Source organism: Nuphar pumila, chromosome 12, assembly GCF_984573655.1.
Source record: "Nuphar pumila chromosome 12, dmNupPumi1.hap1.1, whole genome shotgun sequence".
In the NCBI taxonomy this organism is placed as follows: Eukaryota; Viridiplantae; Streptophyta; class Magnoliopsida; order Nymphaeales; family Nymphaeaceae; genus Nuphar; species Nuphar pumila.
Window position 1 is genome coordinate 873,725 of NC_143260.1, and position 27,294 is coordinate 901,018.

The 27,294-nt window shown below is 38.5% G+C and overlaps 3 protein-coding genes across 8 annotated transcripts in view; 1 reads left to right on the plus strand and 2 right to left on the minus strand.

The window, feature by feature from the left end:
• Window positions 1-962: 962 nt before the first annotated feature.
• On the plus strand, window positions 963-7,317 carry LOC149819575 (RGS1-HXK1-interacting protein 1-like). 3 transcript variants are annotated; one of them, XM_089982648.1, is made up of 8 exons: window positions 963-1,291; window positions 3,115-3,181; window positions 3,326-3,403; window positions 3,893-3,945; window positions 6,131-6,267; window positions 6,367-6,431; window positions 6,535-6,593; window positions 6,964-7,317. In XM_089982648.1, exons 1-8 carry the CDS (start codon window positions 1,103-1,105, stop codon window positions 7,051-7,053), a joined length of 738 nt encoding a protein of 245 aa, XP_089838774.1. In that variant the 5' UTR covers window positions 963-1,102; the 3' UTR covers window positions 7,054-7,317. The 3 variants fall into 3 exon arrangements, with proteins under 3 accessions (XP_089838774.1, XP_089838776.1, XP_089838775.1); XM_089982650.1 differs by having other exon boundaries at window positions 985-1,291; window positions 6,356-6,431; XM_089982649.1 differs by having other exon boundaries at window positions 985-1,291; window positions 6,391-6,431.
• Window positions 7,318-8,349: 1,032 nt separating this feature from the next.
• LOC149819576 (oxidoreductase) lies at window positions 8,350-12,424 on the minus strand. Of its 2 annotated transcripts, none has more exons than XM_089982468.1 (7): window positions 12,047-12,424; window positions 11,284-11,344; window positions 11,157-11,195; window positions 9,673-9,785; window positions 9,303-9,579; window positions 9,180-9,226; window positions 8,350-8,727 (listed from the first exon to the last, which is right to left on the minus strand). In XM_089982468.1, exons 1-7 carry the CDS (start codon window positions 12,047-12,049, stop codon window positions 8,551-8,553), a joined length of 717 nt encoding a protein of 238 aa, XP_089838594.1. In that variant the 5' UTR covers window positions 12,050-12,424; the 3' UTR covers window positions 8,350-8,550. The 2 variants fall into 2 exon arrangements, with proteins under 2 accessions (XP_089838594.1, XP_089838593.1); XM_089982467.1 differs by lacking the exon at window positions 12,047-12,424 and adding an exon at window positions 11,440-11,868.
• Window positions 12,425-21,237: 8,813 nt separating this feature from the next.
• LNO1 (Nuclear pore complex protein) overlaps window positions 21,238-27,294 on the minus strand; it is a 96,571-nt gene continuing 90,514 nt past the window's right edge. For all 3 annotated transcript variants that reach the window (XM_089983924.1, XM_089983923.1, XM_089983925.1), the window contains exons 17-18: window positions 25,234-27,273; window positions 21,238-21,806 (exon numbers count right to left, since the gene is read on the minus strand). In XM_089983924.1, the coding sequence (XP_089840050.1) occupies window positions 21,703-21,806; window positions 25,234-27,273 (2,144 nt within the window). In that variant the 3' untranslated portion in view covers window positions 21,238-21,702. The remainder of the gene's footprint in view (window positions 21,807-25,233; window positions 27,274-27,294) is intronic.

The following is a 27,294-nucleotide window of genomic DNA, read 5'->3' on the forward strand; positions in this document are numbered from 1 at the left end:
TGTAATGTATGTTTTGTTCTTTTATTTCGTCTAATCTTAGACAAGCATTTATGGTGCCTTTAAAAGAACATGGAACGATATATATATATATATATATATATATATATATATATATATATATATATATATATATATATATATATATATATATATATATATATATATTAACTGTGTTCCCCTTCTTGTAACAGGAAAGGTAGAACGTTGTTTACCCCTAAAACTGGATGTGGTGGATGGTGTTTTGTAAGTCCACAACGTCTCACGTTTGTTAAAATACGTGATCCAATCGGCCGCAGTGTCCCGTGCAGCGGGATCAAACAACCCCTTCGGGTACAATACAACAACAACAACAACTACGCCTTCATCCCAAAACAATTGGGGTCGACGATATGAACCAACAAAGAAAATCATTATGGGTCTTCCACATGAATCCTTCTCCTCCATTCATTTTTATCCAATGCCATGTCCTTAGTGAGGTTCAAAGCATTCATATCCTTTCTTATCACCTCCATCCATGTCTTCCTAGGCCTACCCCGACCTCTTTTAACTAATATATTTTTCCATTTCTCCATCCTCCTAACTGGAGCATCATTAAGCCTTCGTCGAATATGTCCAAACCACCGTAAATGATTCTCTCTCATCTTATTTTCAATGAGTGCAACGCCTACCTTCTTACGTATCTCCTCTGAATCTTATCTTTTATTGTATTTTCACACATCCATCTCAGCATAGCATACTCATCTCAGCTACACTCATTTTTTGAATATGATGTCTCTTGGCAGCCCAACATTCCGTACAATGAGCTGAGAAAATGTTCAATCCATGGTTAGCTCTTAGCGTTGTCCAGCTTATCGGACTCAGGCTACGGCGGGACCTTCTCAGGCCCAGACCCAGGACCCGAGCTCTAGCATCTAGCCCAAACGAAACATCGACCAGGATTTGCAATTCCCCAGGAACATCAAAATTCTGTTATGCTAGGGAAGGAAAAAGAGAAGGCCAAAGAGAGAGAGAGAGAGACGGGAATTCCATCCGAACGCCCCGGAATCGCAGCGGTTGGGAATCAGAAATCCGGAATCTCCCTCTCTCTGGCGTGCAGACACTAATGGCAGACACTGTAAAACCTAACGAAACATCCCCACCGAATGAGTCGAAGGGAGAGAAGACAGGGCGCGTCTATACGGCACAGCAAGCGCAAGACCCGAACCGAAGCGTCTTCGACTCCACCACTTCTGCCATCCGCTCCGCTCTCTCCATTGGAGAGTTTTCCTCTCTGCATCTTCAATCTATTCAAGTATGACCCGAACCCCCAAAAAATGCGATACCCATCATGTGTAAATGTCTCTTTATGTGGTTTAGTCAGATTGTCACAAAAAATTGTTTAATCGAATGAGACTTCAAACGTGGTTGTCCATCAAAGGATTTTTTTTCATTTACCCATTGAATTGGAAACGATGTTGGGACATTATACTATGCTCAATGATGCAACACCCAACTCATCCCGTTCCTCAGGATGGGTTGGTTCATTCAAGCACCTCTTCCATTGAAATGTACATTGGAAGTGCTTTCGAGTTCATCTTTGACTTTGTGGTGGATTATTTCAATGAAAGTTCTCAAATAAATCTTGGGTCACTTCATAAGTTTAACCTTTGAACTTCATTTCGGGCACACTAGTTCCTACTTATTATGATTGTGTTTTTCACAGTATATAGTGATGATCACATAACTACGTCTTGCTCGTGGATGCCATGTGTGTACCAGTAACATACCCTCCATTAGTGATCTAACTTCTAACATAAGATTTATGAAGTATATCTCATCATGTATTAACACGATTTCCACCATAAGATAACCCGCGTTAATATTTTACTAACGCTCACAAATATCTTATGACACTTCTTTGTAGTTCCCCTTAAGATGCACCAATATTCACATATTCATTTTTTAGGGTTCAAATATTGTAAGTCTCTAGAGCCATTAGATAGGTTTCACACTAATATGATATCTGAGGTCATACAATTGGGCGTCTCTAGAAATTGATTGATATGAATGTTCTATCAGTGTTTAACTCAATGCTACAGTTCATGCCAGTAATAGATCCCAATTCCCATTCACTTCAGAGTTGTAACCTCATATGATATCTGTTATTAATTTGAAGGTAAAACAGAGTTAAAACTTTTGTCTCTCCGTGATATGTCAGTAGAAGTGGCATCTTTCTATTCTATGTAAGTTTTAAAGTTAAGAATTCTTAATTTGTTATAAACATATATTGAAAATTATTTTTTTTTATATTTACATGGAGAGACTGCCCACAGGATCAGAGACCTAGCTGCACTGGCTCTGCCTGCCGTACTTACGATCACTGTCCTGGCAGCGTAAAACTCCGTGGGCTTACCCTTTGCCCCATGGGAGTCATCATGCTTTGGCTTGCGCAAGGGATGACACCCATGGGATTTGAACCTAAACTGCCTGCCTAGCAGCCTAGGCCCCATCCCACTCTGCCAAACCCCTTTGGGGCACTGAAAATCATATTGGAAAACCCATATGCCATTACTTAAAATTAGGGCTTTTAATCCAATGATAGAGTCCTAATACGATCTGACCAACTATGCATCACAGTCACCTGTATCGTTCAAGGTGATTTCTGGGCAAGGGTTTTCTTCAAAGATATTTTCAAAAAGTGATTTTCTCAGGAAAATCTCATAAGCTGTGAATAATAAAAAAGACAAGAAATAATAGGTTTTATAGTGTTTTTCTTGCAAGAAAAAAGAAAATGTTTTGAAATATAAAATAAACAAAAAAAGACACTTAAAATATATAAAAAAGATATTTTTTTGTCTCAAAAATATCTTGGGATAATATGGCGATATTTTATGTTTTGTTGATATTTTGAAAATCTTGGGAAAATATCGGCTGACCTTGAAATACTGATAATATCGCAATTTTTCCAAAATATCCGCGATATCAGTAACTATGCTGTGCATCAACCTCAGATTGGATGAACTGCAAATTTTGCTCTATCTGTTGTACGATTCAGTATCTGAGGTGACATGGAAAACTATGAGTCCCCAATTCTAAACAGATGATGGATTGATTTATTTGTCACATTTGCTGCAGGATCTGATTCCAGAAGTGAAATCCGAATACAAAGCTTATGAAGATGTTGTTTTTCTGAAAATTAGAGGTGATTCTTGTCACTGTCTGTCAAAGGATCTGGCCTTTGTTTTGATTGCTCTTTTAGTTTTTTACCATAATTATTTTTCTTACATTTTCTTATTTTTAATTGAACTATGGAATTTGCAATAAAACAAAATAATTTTCTTTACAGAGGAGTTGATGAGTGCACGGGAACACCCAGCTGCAACAGCTGGAGTAGCTGTAATAGCAGGTCTCCTTCTTTTGCGAGGTATTTTCCATAAGTTTGTCTCTATCATAGTCACTTGTATCGTTAAAGGTAATTTCTCGGCGAGGGTATTTCTCGGAGAGATTTTCAAAAGTTGATAAAATCTCGGGAGTTTAAAAAATTGAAAAAAATATAAATAACAACAAAAAAGATAAGAAAATAATAAGTTTTACATTATTTTTCTTTCAAAAATATAAAAAACGTGTTTTAAAGGTTTTAAAATATAAAAGAAATAAAAAAATAAGAAATGCAAACTTAAAATAAAAAATTGATTTTTTCTCAAAATTTCACGATATTTTGTTTCTGGCGATATTTTGAAAATATTGTGATATATTCCTGATATTATCGACTACCTTGAAATAGCCGATAATATGATATTTTCAAAATATCGGCGATGTCTGTGACAATGGTCTCTATCATATGAAAACAAGTATGTTCTCACCATTATCTCTCTTTTTTTTTTTTAACTATCCTTTCACTTTATATCCATAGGTCCAAGGAGGTTCTTGTTCCGCCAAACATTTGGCCGTCTCCAAAGTGAAGAGGTAGGTAAATGTTTTACATCTGGATAAAGGCAAATTGTGTTGCATATTTCAAATAAAGCTTGGGAAACATGCTTGTGTTGATGCTGTATTAGTTGCTTGATCCAATCTTAAGTTATTTGCTTGATTTCTGTCATGTGTATCGGACAAAAAATATCCTAAAACTGAAAAAGATAAAACCCAACTCTGCAAGAAACTTAAATAGAAACCAAATATTGATAGGTAATCAGATATCTCTTGATTCACTTCAAATGAGGGGAAAAGGGCAATCTAATGGTGGTGTGCCATGAAATTTTGCAGCAGATTAAATAGTCAAGATGCATAAGCAGTTGTAATTGTTATCAACCAAGAACATGTAAGATAGTGGGTCTGAAAAAGTATATTCTGGGGATGGCGCCCCTCTCATTACCAAAAAATTATGTACAAATATTACAAAATTATAGTGGTTAGTTAAATGGAATAGTGCACACTTGTGTCTAATGGGTTTGGTCTTGCTTGCTTAGTTGCTAGGCAGTCATCTTAAACAGAAGCTATGAACTTTTGTGATGGCTCAGCTTCTAGACTAAATTCTGTTAGGATCTTTTGTAGGGGAACAAAGATGTGTATTGCTGTCTAAGTCCTTGGCCCCAAGTTGACTTTAGAGATGGGCCACGTGTTTTTTTTCCTCCAGTGGTTTTGGTTTTGTGTTGGGGTGGGAGGGGCCCGCACCATGCTGGTAGATAGCCTGCTGTGGGGTTCAAACCAAAGACCCCTCAGTTAAGATCGTGCAATTCTACATAGGCAAACTCTTATTCAACAGCAATTTTACTTTAGGCTTGATCAATCATTTTGTGACTCAACTGCAATGCTGAGATAAAGTGAGGAACTAACTGATGGTACTTGTATCCTCGTAACTTTGTGGTGCAACTTTGTGGCTGTCATATACAACAGAGTAAATGCTTTGTCACACGGACTCGGCTAGGGAGGCGCCGCACCCGAGTCGACACGGGTGCGGCTTCGGACACGGGTGCGGCTTCGGACACGGCCCGGACTCGGTCAACGAGTCCAGGCCGAGTCCGTCTTTTTTTGGACTCGGTCAACGTTGACTGAGTCCAAAAATTGTCCATTTTTAGGGTAAAAAACAAAAAAAATGAACTTTTTATATATTTTTTAAAAATATATATAGCATGAGTCTCAAACATAAGCCCCAGAAAAAAAAATTCCGGGGGGGCGCTGCCCCCCGCCAGGGGCGGCCCCCCCTGGACCCCCGCCCGCTGACCGCGCAGCGGGACTCGCGCCGAGGGGAGCCCCCGGACCCCCCTTTCTGCAAGGGCAAAGGTATAATTTGCAAAGTTTATAGAAACACTCATGCTGGTGCCAAACTTTAGAGGACAATATCCACATATATGCACACAGGATATATTATTATATATATATTTTTAAAATATATATATATATATATAGCTGAGTCCCCGTGTCCAAAATTTTTAAAATTGCGCCGCACCCGTGTCGCACCCGCACCCGCACCCATGTGACATAGAGTAAATGAGATCCACAACTAACGCAGCTTTAAAATTGGAATTTGACACAGGTTTCCTTAGAAGCACATTAAGATGATTCATAGTAAGGCTTTAGATGGTGGAAGATCCACTTCAAGAGAAAAACACTTCAACAAGCTTGTCCTTGAAATATGATTAAAAACTCATCAGCTAATCATACTTGGTTGTAATAGAGATCAAAAGCTATGAAATCAAGAGTTTTTTCCTTTTCCCTAATAGTGTAAGTTCTACTGTTAATAGGAGTATCACAATTACTTGAATTCCATTGACGAACAAGCAGTATGTAGTTTGTCCCTTATGTTTGGAAACTAATTGCATGCACCCTACAATTTGGTAAAAAGCCAAAAACATACGACAAGGAAACAAGCTCAGCACTAATAGAAAAATTGAAGTGTTGAACCAGATCTTAATCGCTCCCAGATTAAAGTGGCATTTCTTTTGTATTTTTGCTAATATATTAGGATCCTTACCACAATTCTTATTGCATGCTCCATTAACTAGTAGGAAAGTTACAAATGAACTTAGGGAAATGTTCGAGATCTGAGACCTGCTTCAGATGTAATTGTCTGCAACATAACTAGTTAGCTACTATACTTCCAGGACTTTCAAATTACAATCATAGAACTTTTGGATCATAAATCTTGGTGCAGGCATGGTTTCTTAAAGCTGAAAGGAATGTGACAGAGCTTGGCCAATCAGTTGATCTTATAAAGAAAGAGAGCAAAAAGCTACTGGAGAGGGCTTCTTTTGCCCAAGAGGAGATGAATCGTGGTCATACTAAGCTCAAGTAACAAGCGCAGATTTCAGTTATCATTGTGCATTTCTTAGAACACTTATTCCTTCTAGCAGTTTCTATTGATAAGTTTAATACTGAGGTATTTTCCAGGAATGCTGGGCATGAAATTCAAAGGCTTGCACATTCTGTCTACAAAATGGAGTCACAAGCATTGGGTAAACATTTTCCTATTTTCTTTCCAAAATCATTGTCTTTCTGGTTTATATACCCTTTTCTTGAGTTCTAAAGGATAGTAAACTAATATAAGTTATCATCTAGATTTGGTGGATGGGTTGCGGAAAGTTCCTGGAAGAGAAGCTTTAAGGCTCCGAGCAGAGGCAAGTCACTCACCTCCCATGCTCTACACTTGTCTGTTTTCTGCTTCTTATCTTCAGATCTGGCTTTGGCTTCATTCATATAGGACGAATCACACAACATACACACAGACCAGTTCACCATACAAATTGACCACCGGTAGGTCATGCTCGTGCATGGAATTACTGCATTGCTTTCATGATTGGTTCTAAAGCAACAGCTACTTTATTTAGATGCATGCCACTGCAGTTCTTTACATCATAACTAGGATTTCCTCAGAACCAGTCTAGAATTCCGTGCTCATATGGAGATGCCTGGTAGCTTGCACAAAGTTAACACCAACAGGGTGTGGTATTTTGATGCATGTTACTTATGAAAGTGTCTGGTTTACAGGTGGCTTCCATGGCATCACAATTGAAGCATCAGAGAACTGCCATTGACAAACAAATCTTAAAGATTTCGGACCATGGAATCCCTGTTTAAGGTCATACTATTCGGAACTAGAATGTTATCAGGCGTTTCATTGGCGATAAGCCAAAATTTATGTATCGGATAATCTGGTGTATGCGCCATCTGTCAGTAGTTTTATTCTAAGCTTCATGAAGACATGTTTCTAGCCTTCTAACTTGCAATTTCAGTGTACGAGTTTTCTTGGTAAAAGATGAGGTACCATGTAAGATCTGTTCGAGATTGTTTCATGTTTCCGACACAACCAACTGCATAATAAAAAAAAATGATGTTTCGAGATTGAACAATCTTGCCAAATCATGAATTAATAACTGCATTGGATCTTTTTAACTCTTTATAACAGAAAACATGTCTCTGCCTGGCGTACCATTTGTTTGACATGATTTGTGGTCGTCTCTCTGCCTGCCTCCCTCGTCACCAGCACCAGATTTGACTAAGATGTATAGTCATTCTCCTCACATACCGAGATATAGGACCTTTTTGGTAGTTGCTCAGAGAAAAATTTGAAAGTGACGAGCTGATGAAATCTGTTGAGAAATGGTAACGATGATGTAGGTATTGTTGCGAATCTACCTGAATCGGTCCATTTTGAATATTTTAATTTTTAATCTTTTTTATTTTAAAAAATAAAATTGGGCAATTCAGTTCGAGTCTGAATCTATTTGAAAATCTACTCTGGCACAATTATCGATTTTTTGACAACGTTAAATGGTACACAAGCATCTCCTAGAAGACTTCACATTATATGTAGCGTTCGCTGGATGGTGGTCATGCAGCAGCCTACCTGACAACCATCCATCTTGGTGTTTATCGGGATAGGTGCAGTGTCCATCTCGAGAAATGTTGAGATGGATCGTTAGTACTACTGGAGCTGCATAAAAAAATGGCCTCATCCAAGAAAAGTTAAATATCGATGGCATCATCCTTCTGCGCAAGCCGACACCCAGCATAGGCCCCAGGGATCCTAGCCTCAGTTTTAGGCCACTGGCACAACGACCATAGATACAGCAGGTTAATCCAGTGTGACGAGGTCTTCATGCTGGGTGTGGTTTCTTAGGGTTATAAATAAATAAAAAACTACAGTTTTTGTCATGCAATGCCCATATTTTAAGGGGTTGTTTTAAGAAATAATATTTAAAAAGAGGAGAATGAAAAAGAAGATTCTGGATAAAATTACATTTTGCAACAAAGTTTCGCTGGGGAGCTGGCTTTCAAACACAGCCGTGGGGCTAATAATGAGTTCCAGAGAATACAACTAGCAAAATTTTGAGCACATAAAATATGGGATGCTTGTTTGGGACCTCCATGTAGAACAACATTTATGCATAAAAAATCGAAGTACGCAGTTAAATCGAGTGTAGGAGGACGTGGGAGCAATGAGCCCCAACCCTCTATCGTCCCAATGATCAGATCAAAGCGTCAACCTGTTATTCTTTCAACTAGGTATCTGACACAAAAAGAGTACTACGGACCTTCGATACAAAGTGTCATCTCATGAAATTGGGTTAGCTTCTAAAATTTAAAGAGATTCCTATGGACCTTCAAGACCAAACGACAAGTTAATGAGACTCGGCTCCTGGTCCTGTATATACTCTTCCTCTCAGCATCATTTCCTGCTTCTGCCATCGTCTGAGAGCTCAAGACCGAGGGTTGTCCAAGATCTTTCAAAGTATCATGAAGGTTAACAGCCTGATCCCAAAGAAAGAAAAACGATTTAGGGTCAGAAACATGTACACACACACACACAGCGAGAGAGAGAGCACCAAGTATGATGCATAATTACGTACTACTAGCGAACTAAACTGCATGTTGAGTACACATGGAAAAGTATCAAGATTGATCCTTTCCATGATCTCAACACATTCTCATTATGCTTAGCTATTTGTCATGACATGCTACAGCTCAGGTGTATCCCTGAAGCTAAGCAAAGGGTATCCTCAACATGAGAAGCAGATATGATCACAACCCCAGCCAAGCACTCATGCTGATTGATTATTGCAGGATCCTCTGCACAATCTGATTTTGTTTCTCTATTTTACATGGCAAGTCTCGACTGTGTGGATCATTGATCAGTAACCCAGCGATTCAAGTGGTACCATTCATAAGAATTATATCATAGATGACAGCCCAAACGCTTTCACCTTGTCTATTCTGTGGATGTTCGAATCGTCTATGCCATGCAAGTAGTCTGAAAACCAAAAAGCAATTCAGTACTAAACCAATGCAAATAAGAACCACACAACTAACAATACCAATCCAACCACCTGAATATGCATCATCTTTGAAAATCAACAAACTACGAGGCATCAAGATCACAGAGGAATGACGCTCAATATTTTCTTGTAAGCAGTTCCTTTCCTTTAGGGCATCTGCTGAATCTATGGTTGTCAATTCTTCAGCATCACATCTTTTATCACAATTTCCTTCCTGAATGTTGGTAGATTCCACCAACCTTTGATGTGGGGTGAAATTCAACACAACAGGCGATCCAAGGGACAAAATTGCAACAACTGGATAATAGGCAGGCCCATCTTGATGAGGCTGAAAATCAACAATTGGACAATCTACAATTAATTCATCAATTTTAAACAATACAACCGGAGATCAATGCACAATTAATTCGCAGAGTCATACCATGATGCCTTGATCAGGCAAATATTCATTGATCAGTACATGATTGATTGGCGATGGAAACAAACCAGTTTGTTCACATATTCTTCCAGTGACTTTTGTAAGCCAAGTAGGCACTGCAAGATACATAGGAAGAATACAGATAGAACAAAAGGAAGAAAAAAAAAAGGTAGGAAAGGAATAAGATTGGCAATGTTGCACAAGTGCATAGCAATAGGCACTACAACACACATGGGAAGAATACAGATAGAAGAAAATAAAAGAAAGAAAAGTACAAAAGGAATAAGATTGACATGCTGCACAAATGGGTAACAATATTTTTCAGATGCTAGATGAAAAAGCACGCACACGCTGCAGCCTTTGAAGCTTGTTTCTAACTGAAGATATTCACAGATCAAACAAACTGAAGATCTTGAAATGAAGATGAACTACTATGTTTATTTTGAATACCACTTCCAAAGGACGTGCACCAAAATAAGTAGTCACAGTGACAAAAGAGAGAATTCAGACAGTGTATATCATGCTACAAAGGGCTGGGAAATGTTAAAAGAATATATATGTAGCATGAACTGGAAGTCCTTGCCTCCTCACGTGTAATGAAGATTGAATAAACCGCTTAGATGCTCCAATCCTTGGAGGTTCAATTCCTGATGCAGCGAGTCAGGAAGGTCGTTCCTGAAACCTACAGATTTGATACCGGAATGCAGCTAGAAGCTAAGTTACGTAGGATTTTCTAGGAAAATGCAAGAAATTAAAAAAGAAATGCAGGAAATGACTGGAATTAACTGAAAGGCTCGGCTCCTGCATTAATTTCCCAATACGCAATCCTTTTCCCTGTATGCATTAATTTAATGTAAACATCTTCCTATTACAGAATTATCTGAAGTGGTAGCTTCCGCAATTTTGGAGGGATCGACACTCTGAAGACTCTAGAGCATGTGAAATGCTTTTGGACATCTCAAAAGCCATATATATCAGCTAAAGCAAGAAACTTCGAACGGTAGAAGTTACCGTAATGTCTCTACATGTGCAAAATACGAGTCATTACAATGTTTGTCCCGTGACAACAATCTAGAGTTTGGGAATATTGGTTTTCTTTGTCACAGCTCTCAAGGACTCGGATGAGTCACTTGGTGATTGATTTTTCTAAATACGGATCCCACTACAGTTTAATGATGTGCGCTGCTCTTTTGAAGCGAGAAGGGTTTGATGCATTTTGGTGTCAAAAGGACCAATCAATGGTTGCAATGCTGTTTTTGAAAGATAGCAACCTACGGTTGTAAAGATGGGTACTTTATTTGGTCTTATATCAATGTCCCTCAAAAGATGCTGCCTGCGTGGAAGAATTGGTTCTACAGTATAGTTATGGCGGCTTACATTTGTGATTTGTGTGTGGTGCGACAATCCCCACAGAGGGGGGTTGCAGATATTGACCTCAGGAAGAAGCTCATTTTTTTTAGGAAATAACATGGAACTTTTGAACTTACATTCTTGTGGAAGCAGCCCTTTTTCGTGAACCACACCCCCTGTTACAGACAAAATATATCAGTGGAAAGGAAAAAGAACACTAAAGAAGGAGATGTCAACTATGCGATTTGGTAAATCAAACCGAACCCCAATTTTGAAGCCTCCGATTCCTCAAAGTTTTCCATTTGGAAGCGGGGGCGTTGTTAATCTGCACAAGGCGGAAAACGGAAGCAGGACAGGAAATCAGAGGCGTTAGGTTACAATGAGAAAATTAGAACCACATAAAGGCAGAGGGTACATCACATCATGGAGGAGTTTAGCCTCTTCTGACTCATTTATGAAGTTGGGAATATAAAAGACCGTCGGGACCGAGCCCACCACATAGTCCCCCAATTTGGGGATCGCTCCCATCTCGGTCCTTCAATTCACAAACACCCCCCACACGATCACTGGCCTGCAGTAATATGTAGCGATTGCTTCCTTCTTCTAAGCACTAAACCTCGTATAGTAAAAGTGTCAAACCCAAAGTACAAATTATTCACACACAACCAAACTAACTCGATTTCATTTACTGAATCAATGGCACTAAGTTGGATTTCTGGAACTCAAGATGGCTTGATGGGACATATCGGCTGGGTTGAAAATTTAAGCTTTAGATTTGGTAGGGGTGAGCCCCAGGCCCCCTCTGAAGTGCAACGCAAGGGAGTCGCTGGAGAAGCCGAGTAGAAGGCTGATGTAGAGGCATCCTCCCCCCCTTTTTATAACCTTCTCACTACCCCGACATCTGACTTCCTCCTCGATATGGGACTAAGCCTAGACCAGCCAACTGTTTCCTCCATGTATTCTTCCTTCCCATTTCTTTCCGCTTCAAAGTATGTTTCTAGATTTTGCACACTAAAAAAATACTTACCATCTCTGCCTCTGCCTCTGCCTCTGCCTACTACTTCGGGTTTTCCTTGCCAAACTTCTATGTATTTATTTGAAGGAGGCATTCCTGCTAAATAAAAGATTTTCGTTAGTTTCACCGTTCCCGTAATAAAAGTTTTTTATCAAAAAAAAATTAGCAAGTTAATCAACCCACCCGATAACACTAGGGCTGTCAATGGGTCCAGTTTGTATTGGTACCCGACCTTAACCCAAACCCAAATTCTCGGCTATGGGCATGAAAAGTGATGGGTCGACTGAACCCGACCAAAGCCAACTGGGTTTGAGCCATGATTTTTGCCCAAAAACATTATCTTAAACCCAAAGTGATTATGATGTAGGAGTAAAGCTATACATATCCGGGTTAACATCATTCATTGAAATCTAATTTATTTTAGTTTGAGTGTTTTTGTTTTTTATCATTGTAATAGATATTGGATATCAGTAATTAATATATATCTTGTTTTAGCAGTTTAATAAAATTAGAAAAAAAACAGTATAAGTCTATTAGGATTGAGATTCTTTTTTTATAAATATAGAAAAAATCTAAGGTTACAAGCAATTAATGAGGATAATGAAATCAGTTAATTTAGAGTTTATTTGATTTATTTCTTACTTTGTGTTAATTTTTAACTATTTTTTCTAGTTGAATAAAATTTTTTTTAAGTAAATAAAGCTTTTTGAAAAAAGAAAGCATGAAAGAGATCGTGGTTGAAAGCAAAGATCCTTCATCAAAGAGAAAGGCGTCGTTGGAGGCGATTGTTTCTGGATTGAACCACCATGTATCCTGATTGTGCGCCAACTACCCGTTGATAGCTAATACATAAGTTGCAAGAGGGGTCATGAGACAATGAATCGTCGACTTGAGGTGATGAAACGACGATTCGGATGATTTCGAGCAACTCTTGGAGGAGCATACTAGTGGGATCTCTATCAAGCGGTGGCCACCTCACGATCCACCTCAACCGCTCTACCACTGCCACCTCCTCCTCTACTAACCCCTCTCGCACCATCAGCCGACCCTTCTCCCATCACCACCAAAATCACCGTCCGCCTCCCTATTTCACCAATTGTCTCCCCCATCAACACCCCGCACCAACCTCCCCGGACCCCGGCACACATCCACCTTCCCCATCGTCCTCCTTCTGCCGACAGTGAGCCCTGCTCCGGCGTCTCCCCCTTCTCTGATTTCCCCATCATCATCTCCTACTTCTGATTTTCCTACCGAAGAGCTACAGCCCACCAACCAGAATCCGTCGGAAGAGTCGACGCCAGCCACCCCTCACCGGCGTCACCCCCTGTCTTCGCCGGTGGCTGGTACTACTAGCTGGCCTCTAAAGGAGATGGAGGAGGCAGGTGGGTTGCAAAACTCTAGCCCACCCTCCTCCTTCCCTCGATTCCATCGTGATGGATGGTGGGAGGTGCAAACTGGTATAACCCTGAATCAGTTCGCCCCAACCCATTTTGCCTTTTCTACTTTAAACAATGACTTTAATACCGATTCAGAAAAAAAAAACTCGGTTTCAACCATTATTCGAACCTTGTAAACAACGTTGTGGACCTAACTTTGCCCCAAGACCCCTCTAAACCAACCTTAATAAACCCAAACTCTTTCTTAGACCTACTTGTACTAACCCAAATCCTATTTTCTAGTCAAATCTTGAAACCTACTCAAATCCAAATGCTATCTTACCCATTTGATCCAGGAACTACCCAAGCCTACTTAGATCCAGTTAAGGTACACTTGGGTCCCATTGATCGGATCCAAGTGCATATAAAAATGAACTTTTCTAGTATGATCCATATACCATATGAACATCCATTTGTCACCATGTTGCACCAATCATTGTAGGATCAAATTGTCATTCTCTACTCTGATCGGATCACAAAATGCTAATGAATTTATGCTTTTTAGAAGTTTCAACAGTTCATTCTTTCTTGTGATTAGAGCAATGGTGGAGCCAGAAGTTTTTCGTTGGGTGGGCAGACTTCGGGTCTCGGGGACAATGCTATGGTCTTGAAGGACGATCCATATATTCGGGCCAGTGGCAAAGCTAGAAATTTTTCACTGGAGGAACAGTCATTCGTGGAGAGATAAAACTTAAGTAAGCCTTTGAATTAAAATAACAATTGTTACAAACACAAACAACTAAATTTATGAACATAATAAGATAAAACCTTAAATTATACTTTTAAACTAAAATAAACATTGTTCACTTAAGAAATACAAACAACTAAATTCGTGAAAATTTTACAATTGGCATCTTCTATTTTTCATATTTTGAAAACAATTCATAATCGCATCATCACTGATGGTATAAAATGTCTCCTTCTCTATGTAAGTAATCAAAGCATCAATGATTCATTCATCTCCCATTATATTACGTAGACGACTTTTGCTATTGTTCATAGCTGAAAATGCTATTTCAACACTTGATGTTGCAAATGGCAAAGTTAATGTCAACTTAATCAATAGATACACATGAGAAAATACAATGTGCTTTTGAGTTGCTACCATCATCTCTGCTAGCTCTGCTAAAGATTTTAAACTTGAAAACTGATCACTGTTTCGCACGTCTGTAATATATATATCCAATTGATTTTCAAGTTTAATTATGTTTACTTAAGAAAAGTCCTTAGGGTAAAGCTCAGCAAGACGAATCAACTTATCTTTATCAAAAGCAGAAAAAGAATTATTTGGACTCAAGCATGACATTGAAAGGAGGAGCTCTGTATTTGCTTCAGTGAAATGATCATTCAACTCTTGAAGTTGCAAATCAATAATAGCATAAAACACATCAATACGATAATGATGCAATATGGTGATCTTTTCAACCTTACATCTTGGTCATCCTTGAAGTGTATATGAGTCCCCTAGATCAGGAATCAGAATATCAAATCTCTTACAAAATATGGACACTTTGTTTATGAGAGAGTCTCATCCATTGTCTCTCAGACCTTGAAGGCATTGTTTTGAAATAGGGACTAAACTCATAGCATTCACAATGTCTTGATCTTTTTACTGAAGTGCTTGTGAAAGATCATCAGTTATTCCCAAAACTTTACATATCAAATGTAAGCACAAAACAAATTCAAAATCTTACAACTGATGATATAAAATAATTGCATCTAAACTTTTTCCTGAATATATATCTTCTGCAATGAAATCTAACACTTGAATAACAGAAGAATACATATTGAGTAAATTAACCAAAGCATCGTAATGAGAACCCCACCGAGTATCACCAGGTCGTTTGAAACTTATTTCTTGATTTAATCCTCGTCTTGTTTCAAGTTCACCCAATGCAAGTGCTTCAGCAATTCGAATAAATTTTACTTCTCAAATAAGCTCAAATATCTTGCATGAAATGGAGAAAAAAACTGACAACCTGCCTAATATATTGAAAAATACATCAAGCAATGAATTTTTTTTAGCAACACCAACTAATGCCAATTGAAGTTAATGTGCAAAACAATGAATATAATATGCAAATGCATTTTCATGTAATATAAGATTTTTCAATCCATTAAACTCCCCTATCATATTACTTGCTCCATCATAACCTTGTCCACGCAAACTTGATATGCTTAATTTATTCTTACAAAATACTTCTTCAATTGCTTGTTTGAGTGACATAGAACTTGTTTCAAGAACATGCACAAGAGTAAAAAATCGCTCAACCACTCGACCTTTTTCATTAACAAATTATAAAACAATAGTCATGTGTTCTTAAGTTGATACATCACGAGAATCATCAAGTAAAATAGAAAAAAAAATATATTCAAGTTCCATGATAATAGCATTTGTGGTTTGTATAGAAGCAGCCTTGACAATATCCTTTTGTATATCAGGAGATATCAATTTGTTATTTTCTGGAGCACTTTTCAATACAACTTTATTTATGTCATCATTGATCTTTGCAAATATCTTCAACAACTCAATAAAATTTTCTCTATTAAGAGATTCTTCAGTTTCATCATGACCTCTAAATGTCAATCCTTGACTTAACAAGTATTTGATTGCATTAACAGTTTGCCAAAGGCGAAGTCTATATTCATCTTTCTGTCGAACACTTTGTTGATAAAGTATAGCATCAATATGTTGTTTTTGTTGCATCAAATTTTGACACTTCATTTGTGCTGAATTGTGAAAACTACCAGAGCTTCCAACATGTTTATCAAACCTCTTCTTGTCTTTCCAGTTATCAAATCCTTCAGATACGAATGCATTTACACTAATCTTCTCTGTGCTTTTTGGCTTGAAAAGATAACATTGTAAACAATATGCTTTATGCTTACTTGTACTATACTCCAACAAATCCTTATACTCATCGTACCAAGCTGGAATAAACCTTTATTTTTTATGGTTTAGTTGAAACGTACAATCTCGAGGTTGACAAGGACCTCGGATCATATATGCTCTACGAACATTATCTTGGATATTAGGATGATAACTAGAAATAGAAGGACGAAGTGCAGGGTCTGCAGGTAACTCTGATTCATCAATTTCTGTTTTGATTATTTTCTGACTTGGTTCTCCTTCTCGAGTTAGAGAAGATTTATCAAAGATTGATCATTTCATTATAAACTTGTCCATTCTTACGCAACGAAAAAAATATGGCAATGTTATATAAGTCAAATCTCATTGCAAAAAAGGATCGAGCAAAATGAAATGACATCAAGGAGGGAAGGGGGGTGGGGGGTGTCGGGAAACAAGGGGTCGGGGGTGGAGCCCCCTATCGGGAAACAACACAGGCAGCTAGGCAGGGCCGAAAAAACGTCAAGGAGGCAGGCAGGGGGCAAAGCCCTCTGCCGAAAAAACATCAAGGCGGCAGGAGGCAGAGCTCCCTGCTGAAAAACATAAGAGGGAAGGGGCCGGGAAACAAGGGGTCAGGGGGCGGAGCCCCCTGTCGAGAAACAACACAGGCAGGGGGAGCGAAGCCCCTTGCCGAACAACATCAAGATTCAAGAGTGAGGGGGTAGGGAGGTTATCTGTGACAGTGCGACGATCGGTGACTAGCGATGGTCGCCGGCGAAAGGAATGTGACAAAGGAGGAGGAAGGTCCGGCTGCAACACCGGTGGCTCGCATCGTCGGAGCTTGCAACAGAGAAGGAGAAGCTCAGAGGGGGGCACCAGCACCGCAGGTTCATCGAAGGGAGGCCGACGGCACAGTCACCGGTGGCTGCAGAGCACAGGGGTGGAGAGCCGGCGAATGGGGTTGCCGGTGACAGATGGGGAGCGTTGGAACGGGGAGGCAGAGAACAGAGGAGAGAGGAAAAGTGGCGAGGGTTTTACCCTTCGTCCTTTTCGGCCTGCGTCTTTAAGACACGGTCTAGACTCATTGAGAGCCCGGGTATCGAGTCAACTCAGTTTCCCGAGTCGACTCGGTTTCAAATTCTAGGGTAGGCGACCGCCCACCCCTGGCTCTGCCACTGGATTAGAGCACAACTGAAAGAAGTGTAAGCAGGATTAAGACTTGAGGACAAGTCTTCTTCAACCCGAAGAGAATGATGCAGGAGCAGAGCAACACATATTCAAGTTCGTGTACTTCATTGGATCATTTAAGATCCAATTTATTTTAGTTTGGATATTTTTGTTTTGGATCATTGTAATGAATATTGGATATCAATAATATATTCATATCTTATTTTAGTAGTTTAATAGAATTAGGATTTTCTTTCTTAATTTGTGTTCATAAAAAATAGTAGAGATTTATTAGGATTTGGCTTATTTTTCTATAAATATAGGAAAGAACTGGGGTTACAGTTCATGAGGATAATGAAATCAGTTAATTTCCAGTTTATTTGATTTATTTCCTGCTTTGTTTTAATTTTCCACAATTTCTAACTATTTTTCATTATTTTCTACTTTTGTTAGATAATCTCCTATAAAAACTTGTTAAAAAAAATGACCAATCATAAAAACATATTATTTAAAATAAATATAAATAATAAAGAGCTATTTATAAAACATCTAAACAAACGTCAGTTTCTTGGTTGATTTTAAAAAGGATAAATTTACAATCAACATTATATTATAAAAACTAATATTAAGAAACCATCTAGTGTGAGCTCGCTTTGACCAGCAAGGCCACCTGAGTGTAGCGAAACAAGAATTTGGTCTGAGATTTAACACCATTAGGCCATGTTGGGATTAGGGGTGGGCAATGGCAAGGTTTGGATCAAGGTTATAGGCAAATGAGCTATCAGCCCGAAGCCGGGCCCAGGTGAGTCCACGGGCTACCAGGCCAACCCAATGGGCCTAAGCCACCTAATTGACTTTCTAGTAGCTGATTCCATAGTAACTTAGTAACTATTATTATTTACCTAATTAGTTGCATTAATTATATGAGAAATAGAAAGATAATTAGATGGGACCATTAATCTTTCATTTAACTTATTAGTTTTGGTATTTGATAAATTAATTTATGAGCAGGATTTGCGATTAAACACCAATTCATTAGTTCTTGTGATTATAGCACAACTGGAAGAAGCCTAAACAGGATTAAGAGTTGAGGACAAGTCTTCTTCAACTCGGGGAGAACGATGCAGGAGCAGAGCGACACATATTCAAGTCCACTTCATTCAATAATTTAAAATCCAATTTAGTTTAGTTTGGATTTTTTGTTTTGAACCATTGTAATGAATATTGGATATCAATAATATATCCATATCTTATTTTAGTAGTTTAGTAGAATTAGGATTCGCTTTCTTAATTGATGTTTATAAAAATAGTAGAGATTTATTAAGATTAGGCTTATTTTTCTATAATTATAGAGAATATCTAGGTTACAGGCAGTTTTATGAGGATAACCAAATTAATTAATTTTCAGTTTATTTGATTTATTCCTTGCTTGGTGTTAATTTTCCACAATTTCTAGATATTCCCCATTATTTTCTACTTTTTTAGATGATCTCCTATAAAAACTTGTTGAAAAATAAAAACAAAAATAAAAATAAAATGACCAATCATAAAACATATTATTTAAAATAAATATAAATAATAAAGAGCTATTTATAAAACATCTAAACAGAGGCCAGTTTCTCGGTTGATTTTAAAAAACATAAATTTATAATCAACATTATTTTATAAAAACTAATATTAGGAAACCATGTAGTTGCTTTGACCAGCAAGGCCACCTGAGTGTAACGAAACAAGAATCTGGTCTGGGATTTAACACCATTAGACCCCGTTGGGATTAGGGGTGGGCAATGTCCAAGGTTTGGATCAAGGTTTTAGGCCCTGAAATGAGCTATCGGCTGAAGACGGGCCTGGCTCAATCCACCGACCCGATGGGCCTGAGCTACCTAATTAATTTTCTAATAGTTGATTGCATAATAACTTAGTAACTATCATTATTTATCTAATCAGTTTCATTAATTATATGTTAGATGAGAGCATTAATCTTTCATTTAATTCATTAGTTTTGGTATTTGAGAAATTAATTTATGAACTTCATTCAAAAAATGGGCTAGGCATTGGCCCATTGGACCAATGAGCTGGGTCATAAGCTGGTCTTTAAACCCGAGCCCGTTAAAAACCAGGCCAGACTGCTCTTAAAACCCGATGGGCAAGCTCTAAATGGGGCTAGGCTGGGCCAGTGTCCACCCCTAGTTGGGATAGGAGGGGGAAAACCAGGTTTATGACAAACCTGGATCTTAAGGTATTTGGCAAACAAAAAACCTGGTTTTCCGGATTTTTGTTTGCAACAATTAAAAAAATAAAAAAATTCGTTCCAGCCATTTTCCAGCAACCCGCTGGTCGGAAAATGGTTATAGAGAATACCCATCTCAGCCATTTTTTGGCAGGTGGGTGGCCAAAAAAAAGACAATGTTTTTTCTTAAAAAAATAATAAAAAACAGATTCAGCCATTTTCCGGCCAGCGGGTGGCCAGAAAATGGTTGGAATGAAGGTTAAGAAAAATCAGCACGTTTACAGCCACCCACCAAGCACAAAATGACCAGGATTGTTTCTGTCAGGATGGGCAAAACCGTCCTAACCATTTTCCAGCTGAATGGTGACCAGAAAATGGCTGTCCATCAAAGTTTAAAAAAGAAGACGCCGAATCCAGCTATTCTCAGCTAGTAACCGGCCACAAGATGGTGAGAATAGGACCACCCAAAGAGGGTGGAAACAAACTGACAATCTGTCCTCCGGAAATGGCTGGATTCCTACAGATGATGGTGGTGGTTATGGAAAGAGGCAGCAGTGGATGGTTGGAGATCCCCCAACAGGATAAATGGTGACACAGGTTCACAAACCTGGTTTTGAACCAAAACCAAGTTTGTGAAAACTTGGTTATGTGTTATGTCACAGGGATTCTTCAACTTATCCTAGTGTCGCGTCTCGTGTCCTTGTGACATAGGTTTTGTGTCACCCAAACAGAACCAAGTTTTGGCCCCAGAAACTTGGTTTTGACTGAAAACAGAGTTATAAACCTGATTTTCAATGTCATTCAGACGGTACCTTAAGGTCTAGGCCCACCCAACTTTTAAGACACGAACTTTTAAGTCCACCAAGTTGATGAGCCAGGCTGTGTGGGTTTGAACCAGGCTTGAACGTTCCTGTCATTGCACGGTTTGCACCACCCGTCGTTATAGCCCATCGAATTTTCAACCTCAGTGGGGAGCGGAAAAGTGGCTTCAGCACCAGTAAAGGTGGAAGGTGATATCAATAAGCAAGCAAGTCAGAAATATCAAGGAAAGGCAACCACATTTCATCTCCAATACAGCCCCGACTGGCTGCCACAAGTTCGGAAATTATCTCTAGTAGAAAAAGTGAAGTATGAAAGGAAATTATAGTTTTTTTAACCGTTTAAATGAGAAGAATTTTGAAATTGAAAGTTTTTCTACCAAGTCTCGACTTTTTATAAGAAAAATGTTCTCCATCTGGGGGAGTGGAAGAACTTTTCCTATCAAAAAATCCATCTCATTCGATGGGCTGCCACAAGAAGAGCTTGCTTCCTCCATCTTTATCTTCCACCCACCACCATTTAAAAATTCATTTGGAAAAGCTATCATATCAAAATTTCTCACAAGCAAAATTTTCTTTTCTATGAAAATTTTTCTTGGTTTTAGATGTGCCCTAAAGTCAGCCATGCTGACCAGAGTTTGTGTAAAATATGCCAGTTTCCAGCTCCTAGCATATAAGCCAACAGTAAAACAGCTCCATAATTTGTCTGCAACTCCTTCCATTCAAGCATATAGCTCAATGTGTCTAGCATCAAATGAAACATGACCAAGTTTTTGAACTATTATAACCACTTTCCATGTAGAAGATGAGCAGCCGGGTTCATGAATTCCAACATTCTAATTACTAGGACAATGAAATGTCGGATATCATGACTTTGACAAAGTTTTACATGAAGACAAACTTACGTTAGATCTAAAGCTTTAGGATGAGCCTACTTCAGATGGCTTACGAGCAAAATGGGTCCTCTGATTCTGCAACAAAGTATGATGGTTCGACACTGGACACAAACTCATTTAAATATTTCTTTCCTACGACAAAAAAGCCTTATACATCACCAAAGAAAGAAAAAAATCTAAGTTTACAGGGGTGGAACTTAATCACAAATCCCTTACATGTATACATCAAATCAAATCATGAAGTTGGTATTGAAAGCACCTTGGGCGGAGTAACTACCTTCTAATCTGGGTGAATCGATCTGCCTGTGGGTTCGAAGTTACACAGATGCTACCAAATCCACCGACGCCAGGTTTGCTGCTGAAAGAACTGAATCCACCTGTGCAAGGATGCAAACAGTTGTAAGGTTGTGTGAACTCAGGATTTGCACCAACAATCACAGAAATAAGGTAATAATTATTATCGAGAATGAGAAACCAAGTGGGACAGAGCAAAACAAGTCGGCATTAGGCTATTAACATGGCTAGACTCAACCGAGTTGACAGTCCACAGTTAACTCAGAGCAAAACAAGTCCCCCTTTGGTCAACTCGACCAGTCACCTGTCTTCAATTGAGATGGCAGTGGCCCATGGACCGATTGACTGGTTTCTGTTAAAATATATATGTATATTGTATGTTATGTAATAGGTAATGCTCTCTTGGGGCATTTTGGTCTTGTTATTTTCATGTAAATAATGACTGTCCACTAGAGACAGTATTGTATTTTTGTCTTTATTGTAGTGTAGGAGGTTCATATGACTGTTGGACTGTTGGGACTGTTCTAACAACAGTCATAAATATGACTGTTGGAACAGTGACTGCCAATGGGACTGACATTTGGATGACTGTTGGAACAGTGAATGCCTTGGCTATAATACATAGTGTCTTTATCCTCTTTGTAAGATAATGTTACTATTAAGTATTCATGCTCAATAAGATGAATATTTTTTATATTTTTGTGTTCCTTTCTTTAGTTTTTTGATGTCTTAAATGCACTTAGTGCTTGTGTAGTGCCTTTGTGCTCTTGTATTGTCCCTTAGTTGGATTTGTGTATGTGCATGTGTACTTTGTGTTTATGATCTTATAAGCCCTTAGAGGCCCTCGTTTTGTATTTCAGCATATTTGATTACATGATATTATGTTTCATATTGATTATCTTGTTCACATTGTTGTATGCATGAATTTCATTATCTCTTCTTATCTTAAGGGCTTTTTTGAATTGTTATATTTTATTAAATGCATCTTGTCGTTGATGATTTGTTATTTCATTTGAAAAGCATTTCTAAAAATTCTTGGGATATTATTTATGCATAATTGTTCAGTTCTTTTTGATGATTTATATGTCCTTTAGTAATCAAATTCTCTTATGATCAATATTTATGGTTTCTTGAAAAATATGTTGATTTTGGATTTATGATTTGATTTCATAAAAATTTATCCAGGTATGATCCTCTTATCTTTCTTAATGATTATCTAATATTTCTTTTGTTCAAAGATATATTTGTTATAATTGGGTTAGGATATTTACCTTTGTGTAGTTGGAACCTTTGTTTTGTTCTTTCTGCAAGTTCTTAAAGATACGATGAATTGAAAAAAGAATATCTTTGATACATCATATCATGAAGATGGAGATAGCCGATGAAGGCGTTTGGGGATGATCACCAATGAAGACATTCAGAAACTTGTATTTGTAAAATTCTTTGATGTGTCATAAAGATGGAGACTACCAATGAAGATATTTTGAAGACTTGTATTTAATTAAGACCTTCAAGGACCTGTAGTTCCTGTAGTTTCAAACTTTAGGTTATGACACTGTATGTTAGAGGGGGTATGTTAAAATACACACACACACAAATATATATATATATATATATATATATATATATATATATATATATATATTGTATGTTATGTAATAGGCAATGCTCTCTTGGGGCATTTTGGTCATGTTATTTTCATGTAAATAGTGACTGTTCACTAGGGACAGTATTGTATTTTTATTCTTTATTTTAATTGTCTTATATTGTATAGTGTAGGGGGTCTGTTGGACTATTGGAACAGTGACTGCCAATGAGACTGTTGGAACAGTCATAAATATGATTGTTGGAACAATGAATGCCTCTTAAATGCCCATCTTGGCTCTATATATAGCAGAGTTACCGGAAGCGCCTAGGTAAAAGGGGAAGCGCGCTTCGGAAGCGCGAAACGTCGCGCTTCCGAAGCGTGAGGGGAAGCGTCCCCCTTTTTTGGGAAGTGTGTTTTCCTTTTATGGGATGGGAAGCGCGCTTCCCCCACTCTTCCCCCTCGCTTCCTCATTTTTTCTATTTTTTCGCTTCCCCCTCGCTTCCGGTTCGCTTCCGAGACGGCTCAGAATTTTCTTCTAAGTAGTCCCACGCTTCCCCGCTTCCTAAATTTTTGAAAGTGCCTCGCTTCCCGCTTCCCGTATCGCTTCCCGTTCCCGCTTCCTCGACTGGTAACTCTGATATATAGTGTCTTTCTCCTTTGTAAGATGATGCTTCTTTTAAGCATTCATGCTGAATAGTTTTTATATTTTTTGTGTTCCTCTCTTTAGTTCTCTGATGTCATTAATGCACTTAGTGCTTGTATAGTACCTTTGTGATCTTGTATTGTCCCTTAGTTGGATTTGTGTATGTGCATGTACACTTTGGGTTTATAATCTTATAAGCCCTTAGAAGCCCTCATTTTGTATTTTCGCATATTTCATTCCAATTTCCAAGTTGAATTGTCAGGTTTTCAATATTTGCTTATAATCCAGGTACTTATGAAATGTAGACATTTATTTAGTATGTCACAAAAGCCAGCAATTCAGCATTCAAAGATAACTGAAGCCATTAAGATTTTAAGAAGTGATGATTCGTGCTATGAAAACATTGAACAGGCAATAGAGATTTTTTCAGTTCACTTCAGGGTAGCAAAAAAGAGGTGTTTATGTACAATGAATTTTTCAGCAACTTTTAAAAATAATCATGGTAGAAAGAAAAATCGAAAAACAATACAAGAAGCACAAGCAGAAAAATGGGTTTTTCAGAGAGCAGTTAAATAGGGAACCATAAATACTTGAAGCATTTAGGATAAGGATACAACTATCAAATGGATCAAAAGGGATAACTAGTAGGAAAAATGAACAAATGCATTAAAAAAGATAGCTTCCCGTGAAGCAGGCCACCACGTAGAGAATTAGCTGTGGAAGAAGCAGCTTCTGAACTAGGAATAGTCAGGTAACCAAGAATTACACACACTTCGTCATATGAATCTTGATCACATACAAAATATCAATATTAGCTATTGTTTGAAAATATCAAAATGTTATCAATTTACTTATTAAGTAAACATTAGTATCAATAAGGTTTCAAACATATCACCAATTTCAATATTTTTCATTTTCTTTATACTACAAATTAAACATGTTTTTGTCAACTTTTTCATCTTTTCCAACTTATTACAAAAAAACAAAATCCATTTTCTTATTCTTTTGTTTTAATACTTAATCCATTGCAAAATGCTGAGATTTTCTTGAAATTTATCAAAAAAAGGTCCGCTAGGAAATTGCCTTACCAAGATATTGTATAAGTACTGGTGACTCATATGAATGCAACCTAATATTTACAGTCCTAAAAGCTTCTAAAAATTAACAAATACATGATGATAAAAGCAGATGAAAAGCAAATACGCAAGAACGTTTTTCCATCTGCACAACTGTTTTGCAATCAGATGTGAAGGAAGTTTATCTAGAAGTTAGTTCGTACCTGCAATTGCGGCACCAGCAAATCCACCACCAGCTGAAGCAGCTCCAGAAAACCCACCAACAGTAGGCGCCTTTGCAAAATCATTGCCAGCAGCAGATGATGCAGCAAATCCACCTCCAAATGCACTGGAAGAAGCAAATCCTGCCCCAGGTAATCCGAAACCAAGCTGTCTGGATTGTCCAAAAGATCCAAGGACTGAACCCAAAGCCTGCTGTCCAGCACCAATCTGTGCTGGTTGTCCAAAGGTACTGTTGACAGGCGAAGTATTGTTTTCTCCACCAAATGCTCCAGAAAATAGGTTTGAAGTACTCTGTTGAGATGAATGTGCAGCAGGCAAACTAAAGGATGCTGGTTTAAAGAGCTCACCGGGAGGGACTGACAAGGAAAATGCAGTGTTTGCTTGTGTTGAACCAGAAAATGAGCCACCAAAAGAATTACTTTTAGGAGCATTTGATACGGTGGAGTCAAGGCCAAATCCGCCAAATAATCCAAGGTTCAACATGGCCATGGAGTCTGAAGCTTCCTCCTCCATCTCATCTTCTTGGTTAATTGATGTGTCCATAATTTCGCTGGCTGATGTGGTAGTAACTGTTGTATTTTGAGAGCTCATGGAGATATTAGATGCAGAACCAAACAAGTTGACGCTGGAAGTTGAAAGTTGAGTAGACAGGCTACCGAAAGAAAATCCAGTTGCAACTCCACTTGTAAGGATTGTTGCTGGTGTTGGCAAGAAATCCGCTTTTGATATTGCAGCAATTTCGTCATGTTTCTGAGGGCTCAGTTGTGAAGAGGACACCTGCAATGTTGGTGGGGAAAGAGTTGAGGGACTGGATAGAACTGCAGAAGAGGATGCAGTCAGAATGGTGTTCTTTGCTTCAGTAGTGGATTTTGAAACAGACAATGGCCCTTCAGAGGGTGGTGCTGCCTCCTGAGGCAGTTGAGATGTGCTGCCATCAGCTAAGCCAACCATAGGAGGTGAAGGTGACTCCCTTGGAAGGTTCAGTTCAACAGAGACAGGAGGCAAAATTGGGACTGATGTTAGTACTGGGGGAGATGCAGACAGTGAAGACATAGCATTACTTTGCAGTGAGATTACAGTAGGTGATGAAAATGGTGGAGCTGATGCATGGACAGATGATAAGAAAGCTGAAGTTGATCCCAAGGATGATGATGCTTGAAGAAACAAAGGAATATGTGGAGTAGGAGAGAACACAAATGAGGGTTGGACTTCTTCAATATACACACTTGATTGCAATGTTTTTTCAGATGCACTAGCATCAGGTGTAGAAGGCAGAGAATAGGCTTGTGAGGGCTGATTGAAAATTGAAGCTGATGCTGATGATGAAAATGATGGAACGGATGAGAATACAGGTGAACTGGGTGCCAGAGGAGACACAGAAATAGCTGCTATTTTTGCAGTTGATACACTTTTGCCAGATTGAATGCTTTCCATGCTATGAGTCAATTGTAATGCTTTTCCAGATGGACCAGATGGCAGACTGGATGACACAGGATGGATGGTTGACGTCTGACTGTCTTTCAATGAAGTAGACTTGGATTTCATAGATGGCAAATTATGATCCGCACTCACTGCATCCTTGCGACTGCCATCTTCTAATTTTTCATTGGAAAAATGTATGCCTTGGAGATTTGTATGTGTTGAACTCTTCCTTGGTTCAGTCACTGTCGTTGAAATTTGGAAAATTCCCGATAGTTTCTTGGACTCAGAATCACAGGGTTGGGCATCGGAACCTGTTTTACTAGCAAAACCTACTTGTGATGAAGAGGTAATGGGCCCTCGAGTGCCAGCAACTGTAGTGCTTTGCCTATCAAAATCCATCTGGGCTTTGAAATTTGTGCTGTGGAGGGCACTTAAGGATGATCCAGAAAATGCTGACGGAAAGTCATTTGCTATCTGAACTGACATTCCAGGAGATGATGACCCTGATATCCGTGATGATTCAAATTTAGATTTGGACCACTTGAAAATGGAGGATGGTGATGTTTCAGAACCTGACATTGTAGCCTCAACATGAACATCTAAAAAAAAGGAAAAGACAT

Coding starts and splice junctions, on each gene's coding strand:
- LOC149819575 (XM_089982648.1), top strand. CDS start 1,103: ATGGCAGACACTGTAAAACCTAACGAAACATCCCCACCGAATGAGTCG. Junction 3,182..3,325: donor TGTTTTTCTGAAAATTAGAG/GTGATTCTTGTC, acceptor TTTTCTTTACAG/AGGAGTTGATGAGTGCACGG. Junction 6,432..6,534: donor AATGGAGTCACAAGCATTGG/GTAAACATTTTC, acceptor GTTATCATCTAG/ATTTGGTGGATGGGTTGCGG.
- LOC149819576 (XM_089982467.1), bottom strand. CDS start 11,547: ATGGGAGCGATCCCCAAATTGGGGGACTATGTGGTGGGCTCGGTCCCG. Junction 11,196..11,283: donor TCGGAGGCTTCAAAATTGGG/GTTCGGTTTGAT, acceptor TGTCTGTAACAG/GGGGTGTGGTTCACGAAAAA. Junction 9,786..11,156: donor AGGGCTGCTTCCACAAGAAT/GTAAGTTCAAAA, acceptor TGTATCTTGCAG/TGCCTACTTGGCTTACAAAA.